A 21,367-nucleotide genomic window follows, 5' to 3' on the forward strand; every position below is an offset into this window, starting at 1 on the left:
TGATGAGGAAACATTTTAACATCGATCAGAAAATAGCGTAAAATGAGACCTTTAACTGAAACAAGACACCTCTCTGGATGGTTCAGTGTAGAATTAACACATCACCAAGAATTTAAAAACAACAAAAGCCCCAGCATAAAAAATTTAAGATTTATTGTTCATAAATGATCAGAACATGGACCATGTTCAAGGCTCATTTCATTGAAATGTATTTTACATTTCGGCAGTAGCTCAGTTGATAGAGCATTCGCCCACTGAACTTAAAGGTTGGTGGTTCGATTCCAGCTCTCAACATAAACATCACAGGTTGAGCGGTCAGATCCACTAACCCACAGGTTGGCTGGTGTGATTCCAGCTCCCACAGATGAATGCTGTCGTTGTGTCCTTGGGCAAGACACTTAACCCACCCCCACAGTGTCTGCGTACACTGGTGTGTGAATGGGTGAGTGGTTCCTTGTTATAAAGCGCTTTGAGTGCCTTGAAGGTGGAAAAGCGCTATAGAAAAATGTGACCATTTACTTTTGTTGGATGTCTGGATTCATTATTTTTCAGATAAATTGTGATAAAATATGAGATTTTTAGAAGCACTCTTATCAGATTTGAATATAATCTGTATTACAAATAATATTCCAGCATCCAAATTATGTTAATGCCAGGTAGAGAAATGTGAATTTTAAATTTATAAAGTGCCTCTGATGATACAGGTATAGAAATGTTTTAAAGTAACGATCAGTGTTTATGTATGGTCTGGAAAAAAGAGCAGATAATATTAGATTACTCTTCTTTCTGCTCCTTTTCATTCATTCTTTCATGTTTAACTTTATGACACTGTTGATGCCTTTTTATATTTCACGAATTAAATACATTTTAAAAAGGCATGATAAATTTGGTTTGATTTAAGTATTTTAAAATAATCATGTAAACAGTGATTCCTTAGTTGTTTCTTTGTCACCTTCCACATCACACTTTAATTTTTAATCAAACTACTTCTAGTTCTTGTCACTTGCTGCTTTCCGTGATATCGTCTTGTTGGTGTTGCTGTATTTTTGACGATCATTTCTAAAAACAGAAATAATTCTCATCAGGACATTTATGTTTTATGTTTAAACAAAAGCATTTGACTCAAAGGAAACAGTATTTGTCTTTACTTGTTCATTTTGACTTTGTTGCGGCAGCCCTTGGCCTCCCTCCCAGTGGCTGCTGTGAGATCCTCTGGTCATCATACTCCCACAGCTCACACAAGCCTTTCCATAACTCTGCAAAACAAAACAAACCATTTTTATGTATTTATTTATTTTACAATACATATGCAAACGTTTAGAAAAGTTCATACAATTCATATCACAGGCTGTACTATTTCACTAAAATGTAGTACCATACCATATTAAAATCTTGCCCAGTTTTCACACAGACTGTATAAAGAAGTGGACTAAACGAGTGTGACGTCACCCATAGCATTTGCTCCAGTCAAATGAAGCTCATTGAGGCTTGCAGTTATGAAGCGGACAACAGAGTCAGATAAAAACAGCATGAATCATGTAGAGCGGGTTAATACGAATGTTTTAAAGACCAAAATGAAGAGCCTGAAGAGGTCGCGAAGTTGTTCAGAAGTGACACAGAGGATGAAGAACTGAATTTTATTTATTTATTTATTTTATTGGGACAGAGCATGTTAATGAACAAACATGACAACATGAATGTAAACACACCGGATTGTAGCCTAAGGCTAATTTCCATCCGTTGTCCCAAGGGCTAGGGTCACAGGGGGCCAGACACTAAAATATTGCACACTCCACTCATACAGTTCCATCATTGCACAGTTCCCATTCATTGCACAGTCCCTTCATTGCACAGTCCCTTCATTGCACAGTCCCTTCATTGCACAGTCCCTTCATTGCACAGTCCCTTCATTGCACAGTCCCTTCATTGCACAGTCCCCATAGTTGCATAGTCCATTCCAGTCCATAGAAAAACTAATTAAAATCACAGTGCAGTTATACATGTGTACATGTTTGGTTTGACCATAACCAAGTTTTTGTTTGAGCTTTAAAAGAGGTGTATGTAGGCCATTCTTTCAGGGTCAGTGGAAGACTGTTCCACAGATTTCCACCTTGTACAGATAACACATTCTGACCAAAGGTGGTCCGTCTCTGGAGTATGGAGTCACTCCTGGTGGTGGCTCGTGTGATTCTTACTGAGATGTCTTTACGTTTAATGTAATTATTTAATGGTGGTGGTGCCAGGGAGTGTAGGACCTTATAAATTAGACAAGTCCTTTTGAGTTTGACCATACTGCTAAAATCCAGAAGCCTGTGCTTTTACAGTATGTGACAGTGGTGGTGGGAAATGGGTTTTGTGATTTGGAGTGAGATGGAGAGTTTGGTAAACTTGTTCTGTTGTTTATGCTATAGTTTATCTGAAGAACTGTTCATATGTGACGTTAACAGCCTATTGTTCTCTTTTCTATTGTTATTACTAAAACTTGACTTATTTTAAAACTTAAAATAATTTTCCCCCCAAAAGTGCAAATTATATATGTTTTTTTCTTATTCATTACACATTTTTCGGCTGGTGCGACTTATACTCCAGAGCAACTTATAGTCCACTAAATGTGAACTGTGTCTGAGTTATTTAGAGGGATACAATGGTTGAATTCGGCGTCTTCCTGTATTTTCCAATTTTCTTCACAAACCTTGACTTGAGTAAAACTGAGATAAATATGTACCTCATATCCCAGATCCTCCAATCCCACCAAATTAAGTAAAAATTATAAAAACCCAAACACAAAATGACCTGTCGAATGCACTTAAAGTTGAACAGTGAAATGTGTAGCGCGTTTTACTCTGATCTGACCTGCTCCTTGGCGCAGTATCCACAGATCATTCTAGAGGCCAGCTCCATTGGATGGTCCTGGTCCTCATCATGGCACACGTCACAGGGGTACGCTCTGCCACAGCACGGGAACCTGGGCACAACCACACATCGGTCAACACATAAACAGTCTGATACACAATACACAGTTTATTACACTGCAGAGGTCACATGGAGAGTACCCCAACAGCCCTGTGTTTGTACCTGAGCCAGCGGTGACTCTGTCTGTAGTGTTTACAGGCTCCTTTGTCTGGCAATGGTTTCCCTTTTTGCACTGCAGGGTCCCTTATGGTTTTCAAATAAACAGTGTCGGAGCTCGGACCTGCAGAGGAACAGAAAGAGGCTGAACTGTAAGCTCCGCTCTGTCTGAAAGTCTGTCACTCAAGTTAGACTTTAATCTGAGCTTTGTATTAAGACTAGAACTGATTTAGCTGGAACTACAACAGACGTGCAGATTTGTGTCATTATAAACAACTCTTTCTCACATAACATCACAATCAGTTTTTTTAAGCTAGTCACTCTCATCTTTTTGTTAAAAATCAAACACCTAAATGCTCGTATCGATCACAGACTCCTGAAAATGCGCTGTTTAAACCCATTTTGCATTTCTTCTTGGGTTTTCATACTATACTTTTTGTTTGCTAATCTGTGTATTGTGTCACCATGGTAAGTGCTGAACATACCACCATAGGCAAACATGTAGGTCCTTCCAGTGCGATGTCAGAATAAAGTATCACTGAAGATGGAGAGGGGCTCTCACCTGTTTTGCTGCTGCGAGGTTGAATCAGCACAAATCTTGCACTTTCGACCTCGACGCTGTGTTTCTCGTGGCAGTGCTCACAGTTTAACTCCTTCGTTTGGCCATAAGAGAGACTCTGAGGAAAACAACAACATATTTACACTGGTATATGAATGTTAGTTTAATCTGTATTATTAGGGAACATGGGTGGGCATTTAGTATTTACATTGTGGGGAAAAAAATCTGTAAATATAGATACACACACACTGACATCATGGTGAGCAAAATAAGGTCCCAGTGACAAACTCTACAGCGTGGGTTAAAATAGGTTTAGGTTTGGCCAACAGTAAGTATGATTAAAGGGCCCATATTACACTGTTTTCTTATCTATGTTATAATTTAGTTTCCTCATCACAAACAGACCTTGAAGCAAGTTTAAGTGAAAGTCTGACTTATCTGGCTAATCCAGGCTTGTCAAATCCTCAGTTCCACCAAAGAATGTGTCAAACTCAAATTCACAGAAGCCAAATTTAAAAACTGGGACCAAGTTGTGGGCCAAACTAAATATTTATTGAAAATTTTCAATAACATCTGCATGTTTTCTCTTCTTTCGAGATATGTAATGTTAAATCTTTTCTTATTAAAATAAATGTTTAATAAAAGTTTTGCTTAAACATTGAATCCAGAACAAGCAAAATATAAAATAATAAAACAATTTAAAGCAAATAATGTCTCTATAGTCTATCTGTAGTTGGCGGGCAGCTCTAATACATATTTGATTTGATCTTGCAGGCCAAATATAATAATATTGCGGGACAAATTTGGCTCCCGGGTCAGAGTCTGACATGTCTGATCTAAAGAAACAATTTAGTCAAAAGCAAAAGGAGGCAGAGTGTCTTTCCTCTCACTCCTCAGATCAGAATGAGTGGAAAAGTTCTATGTCCCGTATCAAACTCTTGTCCATGCGCGCTGTTGCTCCTGTCTTGTTTAGTCAGATTATATAAAAAAAGTCACACTTTGAGCCCATTTTGTGTGATGTCGTTGCTCCATTGCTCTGGCCTTCTCAGAGTCACCGCAAGCAAAAATAACAGCTTAAAGTTCAGGCCTAAATTAGCTTTGGTTAGACTCAGGCTTATTTACTACTTATTTATCTACTTTGACGCTGTTTAAATCCAGGCTCAAAACGGTTCTGATTGACTGTGCATATGACTGAAAGGTTTTCATTCCACACTCTTCTCTCTAATTTATGTAATTAATGTCTCGCTCTTTTTAATTTTAATTTTATGATGATTATTTATGTTTTGATTTGTTTTTATTGTGATTTCTGTCATGGAACGAGTTGAGAGATGGAGCTCAGGATTTCAAGATAAGCCTCGACTTACTGAGCCACTTTAACAGAACACCCCCCTAGAGTTGTGTTTTGTTTGAGCTCTTCTGTCAAACGGAAAACACTCTGTTCCAACTTGTGATGTCATGTGGTGATACAGGACGTGCTCCTCTGTGCTTTTACACTCCATACACCTTCACTTGAATCATTTGGATAATTTCAGCCCTGGAGTTGCCAATCTCTATTGGACTTAAAGTAAAAGATCGCTGCAAACTCTTACCACATGACATCACAAGGTGGAACAGAAGATTTTGAGCTTTGGAGATGTAAACAGACCAATAATTTAAAAAAAAAAAATTACTCAAACAAACTGATCTGGTCTGTTTTTTGAGGGGGGTAACAGCATTCTATCATGGCTTAAAGCTCACAGGAGTCAATTTTGCTTAATATAGGACCATTACCTGCTTTTTTTCTATGCATATGTCACTGCTCTGCCTGGAATGTTCCACAGAGTGACAAACAGCTCTACTTTACATTTATTCAATTACAGATGGTTTTATAGCTCAAAAATACCTAGAAAAACATGTGAATAAAACAAAACAGAACTTAAGGGTTGTTTTTATGAAGTATCAACATTATAACATGACTGAATGCTCAAGAGAATCCATTTTGTGTAATATGGACCGTTTCTGGATCATTCTCTAAGAAATGAATACAAGTCAGTGTAATTTCTCCAGTTTAAATGTGAGTTCTGACCTCCACGGGAGTCTCCTGGGAGCAGTTCAGGCAGCCCAGCGTGAAAAGGCACCGCTGGAGCAGGAGGTCGAGGGCGGCAGTGTTGTGGAGCTGGAGGTGACCCAGGACGGTGCTGTACGGGTGGAGGATGGACGGGGTGAAGGACGCTCTGATGTCTGTGCTGCACTTCTCACACTGAGCGACGCAGAGGGCCCCCGCGGACAGGCTCAGCTCCGCACTCACCTTACACCTAAACACAAACACAAAGATTTTATTCACATTTGTAAAGCTGTTTTTCTTCTTGTGAAAGTAAAAAAAAAAAAAAAAAACTCAACATTTACAGCTACTCTCAGAAGCTCTGTTAGACTTTAATTTGAGTTTTATTTGAACACAATTTGACCAGAAAGAGTTAGTTTAGACCATAGGTGAGAGGGTTTGTGCTGTTAAACAAGTCTCTCACACATAATATAAATCAAAATAAAAAACTGAGACATCACCAGTTTGGGGTGATTGATAAGAATAAAATTGTGAAAGAGTACGTAATTAAGGAAAATTTTTATGCACGCTGCACTAATGTGAGTCAGTATAGTCACATTTTCTTTGTGTTTTGGTCATTTTTAAGTAGCTTGTCTGTATTTTACCAAAATAAATGACAATGTATGTCTCTCTTTACTCTTGGCAGGAATCAGATTGGTCAAAAATAGAGACACCAGGGACATTTCTTGTATAAAATTGGGACAAATCAGTGGTTTTGGATAAATCCACTGGGACAGAGGACACAGGGCTCAAAACTGGGACTGTCCCGGGTAAATAGAGACAGTTGGAAACCCTACTGTTGTCATTAAATCAGTTAGGAGCATCTGGTCACACTACTCACAAATAAAATTACAGTCACAAGATATATAGATAGATAGATTAGTCAACAGTTTTTTAGTTCATCACACTCATCTTTTTTGTTGAAAATCAAACTCCTAAACAGGACCATGAACGCTTGTATTAAATCACAGGCTCCTGAAAATGCACTGTGCAATACAAAACTACGAATCCAAATTTAAATCTCAGATGCAGCAACCTCTCTAATTATTATTTAAAGAATTAATAATGTATGCAACTAATGTTACATAAGCCCTTTACTAATAAATGTTTCAATGTTCATCTTTTGTGACTTAAAATAAACTTGTCTTCTCTTTGAGTCTGCACTTTTACAGCTTCTACTGCCCTCTGCTGGTGTAGTGAAGGCAATGGTACAGCTGAAATTGTTGGAGTCTTTTAGAAATACATGTATGGACTTGTATGGAAACAGGCTTGATCATACCTGGACAGGAGAGAGATTGGCTTATTGGTGGTTTTCAGGTTTTAAAATGTGATGTCATACTCCCAAACGAGGCAAAAAGGTCAAATAAAACAAAATCTACTTTGGTTTGAGTCAAATTAATCCTCTTTACTCCTGATTTAAGTTTAGTTCTTCTTTAAGCGGAAGAAAATGGATGGGATGGATAGAAATGGTTTAGTTCTGGTTTAGTCCTGCTTAATAACTAGTTTAGATCTGCTTTGGATTTGGTTTCGTTCTGGGTTATACCTGAGTTAGAAAGGTAAATTTCCAAATATGGAATCTGATCATTTCGATTACTGACTAGACCCAAGACCACATTATATAACAACAAAAATCTGCAGCTGAACAATATTAATTTTACCTGCTCCTATTTGTATTAATATTGGATCCTATAGAATTTAAGATGTCATGTGTTAGTGTAATGGTAAAGCTTATTTTAACTCTGGAAATGGATATTAACTTTAGAATGCAGAATAACTAAAATGTGCAATGAAGCAATAAATAAGTTTTGATGTGGGGACAGCAGCTGGTACCTGTTACAGCGAAGGCAGACCGTGATCTTTTGGGTCATGACCGTGACGGTGTTCTGTCCGAGCTTCAGCCCCAGCAGCTGGATCTCTGTCCCTTTTGGACGGTCTTGGATCCGGATGTTCTCCACCAAATGGACTCCATCCTCCTCAGTTTGCCCAGATCCTGCTTCTTCAGTCTTCTCAGGCTCTGCCCCCTCAGTCCTCTCTGAACCCTCCTCTTCTGCCCCCTCAGTTCGCTCAGACTTGTCCTCTTCCATCTGTTCCGTCTCCGTCTGCTTCTCACTGACTGCTGCTTGAAGTTCCTGATATGATATAAACTGAAGTCCAGCTTTTTCCAAATCTATGTCCTTTTTCAGCTACAGGAGAAAAAATTTCAAAGTGAATGTTCAGATTGATGTTACAGTTGTCCAACAGAGTATTTAGTCTTTAGTACGCAGCCCTGTGTAGGACGTTAAGGTTCACACAAACCTGTTTCGCTCCCTCTATGAAGAGCCGCTCCAGACTGCGGTCCAGCCATCGCAGAAAAGGACGAAACAGGAGCTCCACTTTCCCCAGCAGTTGGTTTGTGGCATGTTTGGCCTGGAGCCACTGAATTGAAGCTTCTTGAACGTGTCTAAATGACAAAGCAGGACAAAAATACAATAGGACTGGAAATAAACATTCTCTGAACCAGTTCAATGTGATAGAGTCACACCTGGCCATAACTGCTGGCAGCTGCTGATCCAGAGGAATTTCTAAAGTAAAAATCTATGAAAGTAGGATTTAATGAATATTTTATAATACAATATTTCATAAAACATGTATATAATAACCTATAGGGTTTACCTCCTCAGGGTAGTTGGGTGGAAAGCTCACCATGATGTCAATCTCCTTCAGATCAAACGGCTGCAAAAAGTACTCTGCTTTAATTCCTAAAGTGGATTTTTAATCATTTGAAACCCTGACACAAAAGTATATGTACATTACCCAGTCAGGATCAGTGGCCTCCACTGTGGCTCTGTAATACGCCATGTCCTCTTGCTCCTGAACAATCAGATCTTTGGGGAAACGTTTCTTCAGCTGCTGGATCTCTGTAAGACGAAGCTTTTGGACCATGTCCTCTGTTAAATCGCTCAGCTTCAGCTCTCTGCTCACTGCTGGACCTCGAGGCTGGACTTCACGAGGCTGAGGACCTCGAGGCTGGGCTTCACGAGGCTGAGGACCTCGAGGCTGGGCTTCACGATGTTGAGCTTCACGATGTTGGGGGTTATGAGAAGGAGGATCTGCCAGTGGCGGCATGTAAGCAGGATGTAAGAATCGACAGCGTTCCTCCATGCTGCAGAAGCCGGACATGAAGTAGCGACATGGTCTTGGCGTGGGCGCTGCTTGGGCCCTGGGGGAGCTGAAAGTCCTGGAGGAGGTCTGCTCTTGGTGTCCTGGTTGGGAGGAGCTGATGGGACCAGAGGACGGGCCCTGGTTCCCTACATGCAAAAACCTGCATTTCTTCCCAAAGCGGCAGTGTTGTCCCTGTGAGTAGAAGCGGCACACTGGGGGCTGTATTGCTGACTCTGGGGCTCCACTCCTCTCCACAGCTCTCTGCTGTTCTGCTCCGTCAGGCTCAACTGGTCCAGGTCGCTCTACGTCAATCATGATGAACACCTGAAACACTGCAGACATGAACAAGTGAATAACATGAACAACATTTTGCTCAGAAGTTCATGATTTAAACAATAAAATAATGAACTGCTGCATTTTAGATGACATCACAATATTAATAAGCCAATAACTTTTACTATTGAATTAAATGAACATTGTTCTTGGGTCTAGTTAATAAATTACAATACAGTCTGTTTGTGATCTTTCCTCACATGGGAGCATGACATCAGCACATTTTAGAATCTGAAAACCACCAAAAAATCCCAAGTGTTTTAATACAAACAAGAACAGAACATTATTATAGGGTGTCCAGATTTTCAAAATAAAAAACTGGGACATCTCTGGTTTGGGTTGAGAATAATAAAATTGTGAAACTGGTGCGAAATTAGGGAGAATTATTACACACTTGGCACTAATGTGAGTCAGTATAGTCACGTTTTCTTTGTGTTTTGGTCATTTTTAAGCAGATTTTCTGTATTTTACCTAAACAAATCACAACGTATGCCTCTGTTTACAATTGGCATGAATCAGATTGGTCAAAAATAGAGAATCCTGGGACATTTTTTGTATAAAACTGGGACAAATCAGAGGTTTTGTATAAATCTGCTGGGGCAGGGGACACAGGGCTCAAAATTGGGACTGTCCAGAGTAAATAGGCACATCTGGTCACCTTATATTAGAATAAAGAAAGATGAAAGTAGCGGTTCATTCAGATTGGTATTAATGTTGTGTCCTCGTGCAAGACACTTCACCCAGATCCACCTTTCTGCGTCATGAGTCATTAAATCTACTGAAACCTTCACGTACGCGTTTTACAGGTTCCCCAACATGGCGATTTATTACAACCTAAATAAAGTTTGTGTTGTTCTGAGTAAAACTGACCCACAGAGAGACACAGTTTATAAATATTTACTATATTTAGAGACACTTTAGACACGGAGGAGGATTTACTTACAGTAGTTTCGCGTCAGAGCTCGTCCCCAGAGTTTAAGCTTTTGTCGATGGACTTCAATTTACAAAAAAAAAAAAAAAAAAAAAAAGTTAAAAAAAAGAATAAGTCAGATGGTGTTTTATATCCTGATACCAAAAGGAAGTCTACGCTCTTCTTCTTCTTCTAGTGGTTTTATGGCAGCTGGCATTCTACCTCGTGCATCTATCGCCACCTACTGGTTGATAGTTCTCAGTGCGCATTATACACAGAGATCCTCCTAACTTTGCTTGTTTAAAAAAAAAAAAAAAAAAGAACTCAAATTATATATAAAAGCTTTGAAATATATGAATGGACCTAAAGCTCAAAAAGTGTATTCCTACATGTGTAAAATTCCCCTGGACTTTATGAACTCAGGATGAATGAACTCTACTCCCCCTGCTGTTATCCTTTTCTCTTCCTAAATGCACTTTTTTTTTTTTTTTTTTATGTTTTTTTTTTTTTTTATTATTGTTGTATTGTATTGTTACTGTATAATATGTTGTGTTTATGTTCCCTTATCCCGACACGTAACTGCTGACGACACACAGCCATATTTGTTGTATCGAGTTTATGCACCCAGTTTTGTGTAATTAAAATAAATAAATAAATAAACAGCATTATACGTAGAGGTTTATTTATTTATTTATTCATTTATTTATTTAAATTTATTAGTACTTCAAATCCCAGATACAAACAAAAAGGCACCACACAAAGACCACAATTGTGAAGAAAAAACAAAACAAAAAAATAAACAAAAAACAAAAACACATTCATGAACAAATTAAGGGGGCAATTCTAAAGCTTCTAATCAATGGAACAAATCAACATCGTTCAAAAAGGCTACAAGAAACCCGGCTTCCCTTTTTTCAATCAGGTTCAATCAATGAGTCAACAAAAAATATCAGGTCATTTCTGAAGTGCGTCATATTTGGTTTTATCTTAAAAAATTGACATTTGTGAACAAAAAAATTACGTAAAAATCAATGAATTATTAATTCCAACTTCCAAATTTATTTATTTTGTGGTTAGAGGGGCAAATTGAATTCCCCTGGACTGAAACAATGACCCAAAATCAGAACAAAATTGTTGTACCAAACTACATGAAAAGAAAAGATGTTCAACGTGTCACAGAACACAAATTTACCTGTCTCAAATTTTAATTTTTGTTTTAGGAATTCACCGGTTGGATTCACAGTGATAAGTTTGAAGTAAAACCATTTAGTGTCCTCCTTATTTTCTCAGCAAAAAAGTTATAAATTGGGTGACCAGGCGTTTCTATTTACTCGGGACAATGCCAGTTTTGAGATTTACACAAAACCAAGAAATGTCCCAATTGTCTTTGTTTTTGACCAGTTTCACACGTGCCAACAGTAACGAGGGGAATATATTGTCATTTGTTAAACTAAAATACAGAAAACTGTGCTTGGAAAAGACTATAAGGCGAAAAATGCAAAATGCAAGTCTATACTGCCACACAAGTGAGACGAGAATGGACAATGTTATGTCTCGTTTCACAATTTTGAAATTTTGAATTTTCAAAAATGAATTTTGAATTTTCATAAAATTGAAAATCTGGTCACCCTAACTTTGCATGGAATGTGAAACAAACAAACAAACAAACAAACAAACAAAAACACACAAAACTAGTATGCCAATAAAAAGCAGTGTTTATTTAGTAAACAGTGCACAGTGAGACTACAGCGCCATCTAGTGCTCAGGGCGTGTGTGGGCTTAGATGAGGGGGTGTCAAACATACGGCCCCGAGGCCGGATCTGGCCCTCCAAGACCTTTAATCTGGCCCTCGGCTGATTTTCTACTAAAATATTTTAATTATATTTTAAAACCTGACAGAATTTGCCATTTTTCACACACCATTCACAGTCAAAACCTCGGATGTGCCTAAAAATAATAGATTTGCAGTTACTACCTTTGTGAGCAGGTTTTCTCAGTAATGAACATTAATAAAACAAAGCTGCACTCAAAGCTAAAACACAACACACAAGCACTTGAATGACATTCTGAATATAGCAGCTACTCAGGACACGGTGCCTGATATTGATGCCCTTGTACAGGCTAAAAGATGCCAAGTTTCAGGAGCAAAAAGAAAACATGACTAAATTCTATGAAATGCAAACGTTAATGTTAAAACATTGTGTTGAAATTGCATTTTTCTTAAGTTTCAGGCTGTTCATAATATTATAATATTTTTTAAAAGTTCATCAATTAATAAAGATTTCTGTAATAGATTTGTGTTTCTCTGCACAAATATTTGAAGTTATTTTTATTTTTGGGGTTTATATGACATGAGTTTTCTGATCCGGCCCCTTTGGGATCAAAATAGGTTGGATACGGCCCTCGAACCAAAATGAGTTTGACACCCCTGGTTTAGATAATATTACACATAACAACTATAATTCAAGTTTGGAAATTAGAATTAACCTGATTTTAGAATATTGTGACCTAAAGGTATACTACTATACTAACTCAGTACATGTGTAATGTCTATTTATATACAGTAATTATGTTTGGTAATAATACTTTAAATAATTATCCACTCAGAAGAATGAGACCATCACTTTTGACTTCCCATATTCCTCAGTATATGAAATCTCAACCCAGGTTCAGCTGTTCTCCATGGAGACGTTATTGTTATTGTATTAGATATTGACTCTTGGCATTAGATTTAGACTCTATAGACCAGGGGTGTTAAACTCATTTTGGTCCGGGAGCCGTAGCCAACCTACTTTGATCTCAAAGGGGCTGGATCACAAAACTCATGGCATATAAACCCCAAAAATAACAATAAGTTCAAATATTTGTGCAGAGAAACGCAAATTTATTATAGAAATCTTTTTTAATTGATGAACTCTTTCATTTACAAAATAATTATAATATTATGAACAACCTGAAACTTTAAGAAAAATGCAATTTCAACACAAAGTTTTAACATTAACTTGTATATAAATAGGAATAAGTCAGTTTTTCTTGGAAAATCCTGCACTCGGCTCCACTTTTCTCATTTTTAATATTTTTCTGATGAGGGTGTCACGGTCAACCGTCAAAACGATCGTCCTTTAAGAGCGTTTGGAAAGAGACAAGTCTTCATTTGTGCTGCTCTGGTGGGAGGGGCCACGTACAGAGACACTGGAGACGCTGATATGCTCAGCACCGCAGAAAATTACTAATATTTTAATAGAAAATATAATTAAAATATTTGAATAAAAAATCAGCTGAGGGCCAGATTAAAGGTTTTGGAGGGCTTATGTTTGACACCTGTGCTCCAGATCTTCATGGGCTGAAGAAGTGAAGCCACCAGGGCAAGTTACAGGTCAGATCTGTGTGGGGACGTGACCTCAAGCTCAGTTAGAATAATTATAAGACAGATACGGTATAGATAATTCAATACTGTCTCCATGGTGACGCTGGACTTTTACACAGAGCATGTTACAGTTAATTCCTTTAATTAAAGCCGTTTCGTTTTGTCTGCAGTTTTGAAACAGACTCTGTGGATTCAGCTCCGAGCCACACGAAACTCAGTGTATAATTTATGACTGGAAAAACACAGGCCATCAGGGAAATTAAGAATCCACCCTCCCCTCCTCACACAGACACAAACACACACTCACAGAGACTTACACACAATTTACAGTTAATTGAAGTGTTTACGTCATACAGTGAGATGTGATACTCGATGTGAGATGTGACTGATACTTTACAGTGGAGGTCATCAGTATTACCTGGGGGTGTGAACTGTAGGCAGTGCTCTGTCTGAAGATCTGTTACACAAATTAGACTTTAATCTGACCAGATGTGCTGTTAAACAAGTCTAGTGTCTCTCTCTGTGTCCCCTTGTCCCAGCAAATTTATCCAAAACCATTATATTTATCCCAGTTTTATACAAGAAATGTCCCTGGTGTTCCTATTTTTGAACAATTTGATCCCTGGCAACATAAAAGAGATGCATAAATTGTATTTTGTTTAAGTAAAATACAGAAAAGCTGCTCAAAATGACCAAAATGACCAAAACATAAAGAAAAAGTGACAATACAGACTCACATGTTAGTCGTGAAAGAGTCGAGTGCAACAATTTTCTTTCACAATTTTATTATTACCAATTATCCCAGTTTTTGATTTTGAAAAGCATTAGCCAACAGTTTTTCATGTAGTAACTTTCCCACCTGTATTGATCACAGTCTCCTGAAAATAAATTATTTAAATCCATTTTGTATTTTGTATTTTTGCGTCACCCCCAGCTTGATGACGCTGCAAAGTATCAACAGCCATCCGTATGTCATTTGTTCATTTGTTTTTCAAAATAAAACCAAAAATAAGAAAATGAAAAACAACTATTTTCTTTATTATTTGTCTCCAAAACCAAAATTAGTTTTTTCAGTTTTCGATTTTGTGTTTTAAATCAATAATGGAAAAAACAGATAACGGCCATTTCCCATTTACATGACTTAAACTAAGATGACGGACTGAACCAGGACTGAACCAGGACTGAACCAGGACTGAACCAGGACTGAACCAGGACTGAACCAGGACTGAGACCAGGACTAAGACCAGGAGAGTGGGACTGAGACTGGGACCAGACCAGGACCAGACCAGAACTGAGACCAGAATTGAGACCAGGACTGAGACCAGGACTGAGAATGGAAACAGGATCAGGACTGAGACTGGGACCAGGCCGGGACTGAGACAGAGACTGGGACCTCGAACAGGATCAGGACTGAGACCGGGACTAGACCGGGACTGAGACCGGGACTGAGATCAGTTTAGTCCGGCATTCTTCATTTAAACACAAAATCGAAAACTGAAAAAAAGAAAAAAAAAAACATTATCTGTTTTTTCATTTTAGTTTTGAAGACAACTAATGAAGAAAATAGTTTGTTTTGTTTTTTTTTTCATTTTTTTGGTTTTATTGTGAAAAACAAATGAACGAACGATACCCTGATCAGCCTACTCCAGAAAATCTGTAAACTTAAATCTGTGGTGTCAATCATCTATTTATTTTTTTAGACTGAAAAGTTACAACAGCGTTCCCCTCTGTAAAACCTGAAGAGTCGACGATCACGGCCTGTCATGATAACAAATTTTGAAATGCGATAAATTGCTGAAGTAAATATAGACAATTAACAAAAATATTATTTTATGCCACTAGCACAATAATCACAATTTAAACCACAAAACTATTATATAAAAGCAGTAATAAATAAACAGCAGAATGAAACAGTTTAGTCATAGCACAGTTTGCATCTGTAATGAGTCCGTGAAGTGATTAATTCAAACTTTTACAGCTCAAATCTTTTCGTAAAGACAAAAAAATAACTCAACATTTACAGTAGTGCAATTAAAATTTGTATATTTACCTAAAAAATATTGTTCAATCCATCATATATAGTCGATAACTTGATATATTAAATTATTAGGGATGCGACGAGACACAATTTCCACAAAACGAGACGAGATTTCACATAATTCCAAATATATACATTTCATGATGAAGTTTTCAAGTTTGGCCTCATAATTTTGTATTTATTTGATTTCATATTTTTGTTTCGATTCTAGTTCTGTTTTTTGGAACTGACTCTCCAACACGTGACTCTTTTTCAACCAATCCAAATGTGAACACTTGGGAAAAAAATCCTACGAGATCATTTCTCTCTTGTGTGCACGATTCTGTGGCAGTTTTGTCTCACGAGATCTTGTCCCATCCCTAATAATAATAATTATCGTGAAAGGCCCACTGTGATGTAATAACAAAATGAGAAAGACAAATCAGTGTCAATCACAAACTGACTCAGTGCTGGAAGGTACTAAAGTCCAAAAGTAAAAGTAAAACTGCAATACTTAAGTACAATTTTAAGGCATCTGTACTTTACTTTCTACTACTTTTACATTCTACAGTGGATACTTTTTACTTTTACTTCACTAATTTGAGAGCAGGTATCTGTACTTTCTACTCCACTACATTTTAAATCTGGACTGAAATGTAAAAAGTACTTTTCTTCATGATTTTAGACATGCTTTTTAGCATATTTAATTTGAGTTTCTGTCCAAGCTTTGAGCAAACCAAACACACAAAAACAGCTAAAAAAAAATCAAGAAATCAACTGAATCACTTAAAATCAGCCAAATTCTTGATCAAAATCACTACATTTCGTCTTTAAATTGTTCTAAAAAACGCTGCAAACTTAACTAGATTTTCTCATGTGATACTTTTACTTTTACTTGTGTAACTTTTTGCCCCTGTATCTGTACTTTGAATTAATGATGCTTTGACTGTGAAATCTTTCCGGTATAAGACCTGCCAGTTCCTTGTCTCCATAGAGCTGTTATTGCTTTTCGTGAAATGTTCCAAAGTATGGCATTAAACTAATCAATCTCCATAGAGACAAGCAGGAGACACCACCAGACTCCATGTTTTTAAAGGTATTTTTGACCAATAAAAACTGATAATAACTGAATAAATGCATCTTATATAAGTTTAATATCATATTGTGGAACGTTGCCGGCAAAGCAATAGCATTTCCATGGTAACACCAAACCTGTAAAGTTACACAGTGCAGCTTTAGGAAACAAAATTGAGTACTTCATCCACCACTGAGTTCCTTTGTACAGAGTTTGATTGTATTGAGAATGAGCAGTTCATAAAAGTCAGTGATGCCCAGTTTATGAGGCAGAGACATCATTCACTGATCAGTTTGACCTTTTCTGTCCACATTAGAAAATAAATAAACTATTTGGTTACACATTTTCTCACATCAACATATTACAGTAATTCTTAATGTCAAATAAATATGTTTTAACAGAGCAAACACAATGCTATAAAGGTGTTTCAATACATGATTACATTCATTCCATATGCCATACAACTGTACAACTCGCCCTTATGTAAAAGATAATGCTCCCTACAACTGTACAACAACTCAAACTCACTCTGATGTAAAAGATAACCCTACATCATGTCAATCACGATTTCATCTTTGCACTTTTTCTCCTTTTGATCTCTTGTATAAAGCTTCTTGTATAATTCTAAACTTTTATTTTGTCTTCTTCACAGGGCAGTAGACACGGGGGGGACAAAGGGGTCTGTTGTTCTGGGTCCCACGATTTTAGGGACTCAGAATGTGACCGTATTTTTTGGACTATAAGTCGCTCCAGAGTATAAGTCGCCCCAGCCAAAAAATGTGCAATGAAGAGGAAAAAACCACATACAAGTCACACTTTTTTCAGAGTTCTAGTAATAACAATAGAAGAGAGAACATCAGGATGTTAACGTCACATATGAACAGTTCTTCACATAACTATAGCATAAACAACAGAACAGAACAAGTTTACCAAACTCTCCATCTCACTCCAAATCACTAAATCCATTCAATTCTTCATCCTCGGTGTCACTTCTGAACAACTCGGCAACGTCTGAAGGTAAACTCTTCTGTGTAGCTATAGTCAGATTCAGCATCAGTTCCAGTTAGAATTATTCGGGCCTTTCTGAATCCCGACAGGATGGTTTCGGTGTCACTGAAGTCCAGGCTTTGTCCATCCATCCAGTGACTTCAGGAAAGTTGCATGGCGCACCCTCCCGGTTTCTCGATCACTCTAATCTTTCTTTTTGCTGCTCGATTACTGTTTGTGGCTGCAGATTTCACTACTTGCAGCTTGTAATCTGCAAAATAGGATTTTCTTTTTGGGGGCATTTGTGTTCAGTCCTCTCTCTAAGTTGTTTTGTTTAAATGTTAAATTGTTCAGTGGTGCAGAAGTAATGGTGCGATCGACTGACATGATACAGACAGGACAGAGGCTCTTTCTGCAGGAGACATGTGCAGTAGAGTGAAGTGACAGTGGTACAGGAGGAACAGAAGCAGCAGATACTCACACACAAGACTAGAGCCTCTCACTGCTTCAGTGTGAAAATTTTAATATATAAGTCACACCAGAGTATAAGTTGCAGGAAACACCCAAACCATGAAAAAAAGTGTGACTTACAGTTCAAAAAATACAGTAATTTTTGTTAGAAGGGGGCTAAGTGAATCTTCTTGCCAGACGCCCTGAAATTTCTGTCGATGGGACTGGTTCTACATAAACTTCTAAAAGCTATGCCTTATTTGACACCAGTCTCTTGCTGTTTTTGCCGTTTATATTGTAGCTCTTTGTGATGTGTGAGCTGCTGTGTCCAAGTAATTTCTTTTGTGGATCAGTAAAGTTTGTCAATTCCAAGTCCAAGTCTATTGTGTATTTTTCTTAGGATTCGCGTAGCAGTACTCAGCATGTGTCCCGAACAGTCTGTCCAAGTGTCCGAAGTGAGGAGCGAAATTGCGCGTCGGTTTCTGGTGGTGGACATCGTGCATGTTGGGACCTCCGTACACGCCGAAGGGAACGAGCCGCGAAATGGACCAGGGGAAGTCGTACCCGCAGTGATCTTCGACCGAAACGTACACGTGCACCACCATGAAAGCCCAGGTCGTGAGGAGATGGCATTTTAGCAAGATCGGGTTCAGAGTGGTCCAGAAGCCGACAGTGAGCAGCTCCCACCCGCCGAGACACTGGGTGGCGAGGGCGAAGGGTGACGAGTATTTGTGGTGAATGGCGTGGAAAGTTACGTACAACCAGCGGATGCGGTGGTGCAGGAGATGCCAGATGTAGTACTGGAAGTCAAAGAGGAGCAGGTTCCCGATGACGCCGGTGACGAACTCGGGTAAAGTTGGGGCGTTTTCGGGGAGATCTACAGGCGGTCTCCATGCCCATTGCGCCACAGAAGCTGGAAAAACCAAAAACAAGTGGTTCCAAAGTGTGACCCCGGCGCAGTGCAGCATAGTGGCGTAAGTTGGTCGAACATTAGGCTGGAGTTTATATTTCTGCACCCACGGCCATCTATCGCCCATGAGATCACAGACGACATACGGCGCGCAAAAAATAAAATACGAAGACACGGTGAGGATGACAGGAAAAAGCGGAGAACGTAAATAGTCCGCGTAGTGGACCCGGAGGGAGTCCCAGAGAGGCTGTAGTAAGGATTCATTGTGAAAATAGTTGACCCAAATATGACGAGGAGTCGGAACGTCCATGGTGGAAAAAGGCTGCCGGTCCTGGAGTGTGTCCGGTGGTGCAGGCTGAGATCGAGTGACGGTTCACACAGACTAATTATTTATGCCTTTGCCTGTGCAGGTAACAGATTTCAGCACAAGCAGGTGAAGCGTCGTACAGTTGTCCACATTATGCTGACTTCAGACTTCAGAACTGCATTTGAGGCCCTTTAAAGAACTATTTTAACTTTTATTTCAGTTTTTCAATTAAATAATAAGAGTTCATTTGCAAAAAAAAAAAACAGACTGTATAAAAAAAGTGGTGTTCAGCTCCGGTCCAGGCAAATTTGGAGCCAGTTTCAGATTATAACAGGAATAGAAATGTATTTACGGACAAAATGATGAAATAAAAACACCAGGATCATGTAAAGTGGGTTAATCCCAACATTTTAAGACCCAAATGACAAGGCTCACAGCTGCAGTTACAGCAAGAGGAGCCAAAATCAATGGAGCCAGAAGAGTGCCCATGAACATTTCCTATTTGTGTCCATTGATATATATAGTTTATGGCAAAAATAAGATAAGTACCACTTAAAAAGCATTTGAGTTTTGGCTTTGTACAGGAATAATTTCAAAATCCAGATGTCATTTACGGCTTTAAAAATATTATTCCATCTCTCCTTTATTAATTATATTATTATATTTATTGATAATACACGTAGAAGAAGGTAAATAAAAGGACATATCTGTTTTTGCAATTGAACTCTTTAATGTAAAAAGTCTTCCGTTGGGGCCATAGCTCTACCATTTTTGCCACAGTATGTTACGATAATTTATTCAAAACTTATGCAAATAAAAACTAAATAACTCAATTCCTCTTTAAAACTGTGTAAGAATTGGCCTAATATTCAATAATTATGACAGGGCAGTTTCAAAGCTTACTCTGTGAGGGTCACATGCAGAGTAGCTTTTTTTCTGAGAATCCACAGTTTGATAAATTGGAGGAATTTCTGATTGAAAGGTTTAAAGTTGCACTATTTGGTTTAGGGTCTGTGTCCTGCTTGTCTCCGTGGAGTTGTGTGTCTCCAACCTGTAGCTCGAGACTTATCAGTATCTCCAAACCCCTTCAAAGTCGCTGTAACCTAACAACAACGATAACAATAATCGAAGTATCATGATATCGTATCGTCAAAAGTCTCACAATAACACCATGGGCTGTCGCAATATATCGAATAAGAAAATCCTTTGCTTAAATGTATTGTTTTATAGTACCGATAGCAAATAAAGATCGAGAACTACATATCCCATGATTCATTTCAGCGCAGACAACATGAAGAAATATGTTTTTTACTTGAATTCTTGTGATTATGACAGAAATAATTCACACCAAAATCTTGTCAAGGTGTTTTAAAAGCAAAAAAAGTATTTTATTTACAATTCTATCTGTCTCTTCAAAATATCGCAATAAATATCGTACCGTGAGATGCATATCGTGATAATATCGTACTGAGAGATTTGGATATCGTAACATTACCATTGTAAATGTATTATTCTGATGTCTAACTTTGTGCACTAATAAATAAATAAAGGTTTATGTTTTATAAATCTAACTGTTCCCCATCTAAGGCTTGTTTTGGCTTCTATATTTGCCCAGTTTCTTACAACTGTTATTATGAATAGATGTTTTCGTTTTGTGAAAGTCGCTCATCAGAGAAAAAGCTTGGAGACTGAGAATGTTCCACAGAATCTCCCCGGAGACTTGCAAGCCAATTTACAGGTTAGGTTTACGGAGAGGCAACCCAACTTTACGTACTTGTTTACGCGAGAACGCTTGCGGGTAAAAACGACAAAATATTTTATCGGAAGGAAGTGACTTTTGTTGAGACGGTGACGGCGTTTTTGGAGCTTAAAAATGCAAAAATCTGAAACCAGCCTCCAGAGTGGAAAAGTTGAACGCGCTTCGCCGTTGCGTTTCCGTCTACACTGCCCAAGACGCAAAACTCTGGTCAGATCTGCTCACATCGCGTACGCATTTACGTCAGATACATACAGTACACAGAAACCTGGCGTGCATACCCAAATTCCTGACTTCCACACACTTTTGCGTCACCGTATGCATGCAGAATTCCCCCAAAAAAACGTTTGTCTAAACTCGGAATAAAAAGCGAAGAAGCGACGCCACTTTTGTGTCTTCTTTTCAA

The 21,367-nt window shown here is 38.2% G+C and overlaps 2 protein-coding genes across 2 annotated transcripts; both read right to left on the reverse strand.

The window, feature by feature from the left end:
- Positions 1-136: 136 nt before the first annotated feature.
- On the reverse strand, positions 137-10,288 carry si:dkey-24l11.2 (uncharacterized protein LOC100034462 homolog). Its single transcript, XM_055155432.1, is given in 13 exon segments — positions 137-1,059; positions 1,149-1,177; positions 1,179-1,256; positions 2,854-2,965; positions 3,076-3,193; positions 3,632-3,746; positions 5,694-5,922; positions 7,539-7,891; positions 8,004-8,148; positions 8,230-8,282; positions 8,361-8,420; positions 8,502-9,181; positions 10,126-10,288. Coding segments are annotated over 12 exon segments (2,025 nt in total). The 5' UTR covers positions 9,165-9,181; positions 10,126-10,288; the 3' UTR covers positions 137-989.
- Positions 10,289-13,179: 2,891 nt separating this feature from the next.
- Positions 13,180-21,301, reverse strand: ch25hl1.2 (cholesterol 25-hydroxylase like 1, tandem duplicate 2). The gene has a single exon (XM_055155599.1). The coding sequence runs from the start codon at positions 19,206-19,208 to the stop codon at positions 18,369-18,371; it is 840 nt and encodes a 279-aa protein (XP_055011574.1). The 5' UTR covers positions 19,209-21,301; the 3' UTR covers positions 13,180-18,368.
- Positions 21,302-21,367: the final 66 nt, after the last annotated feature.

The sequence above is a fragment of the Boleophthalmus pectinirostris genome, unplaced genomic scaffold (assembly GCF_026225935.1).
Source record: "Boleophthalmus pectinirostris isolate CB_2022bp ecotype Guang Dong unplaced genomic scaffold, ASM2622593v1 HiC_scaffold_2, whole genome shotgun sequence".
Lineage (NCBI taxonomy): Eukaryota > Metazoa > Chordata > Actinopteri > Gobiiformes > Gobiidae > Boleophthalmus > Boleophthalmus pectinirostris.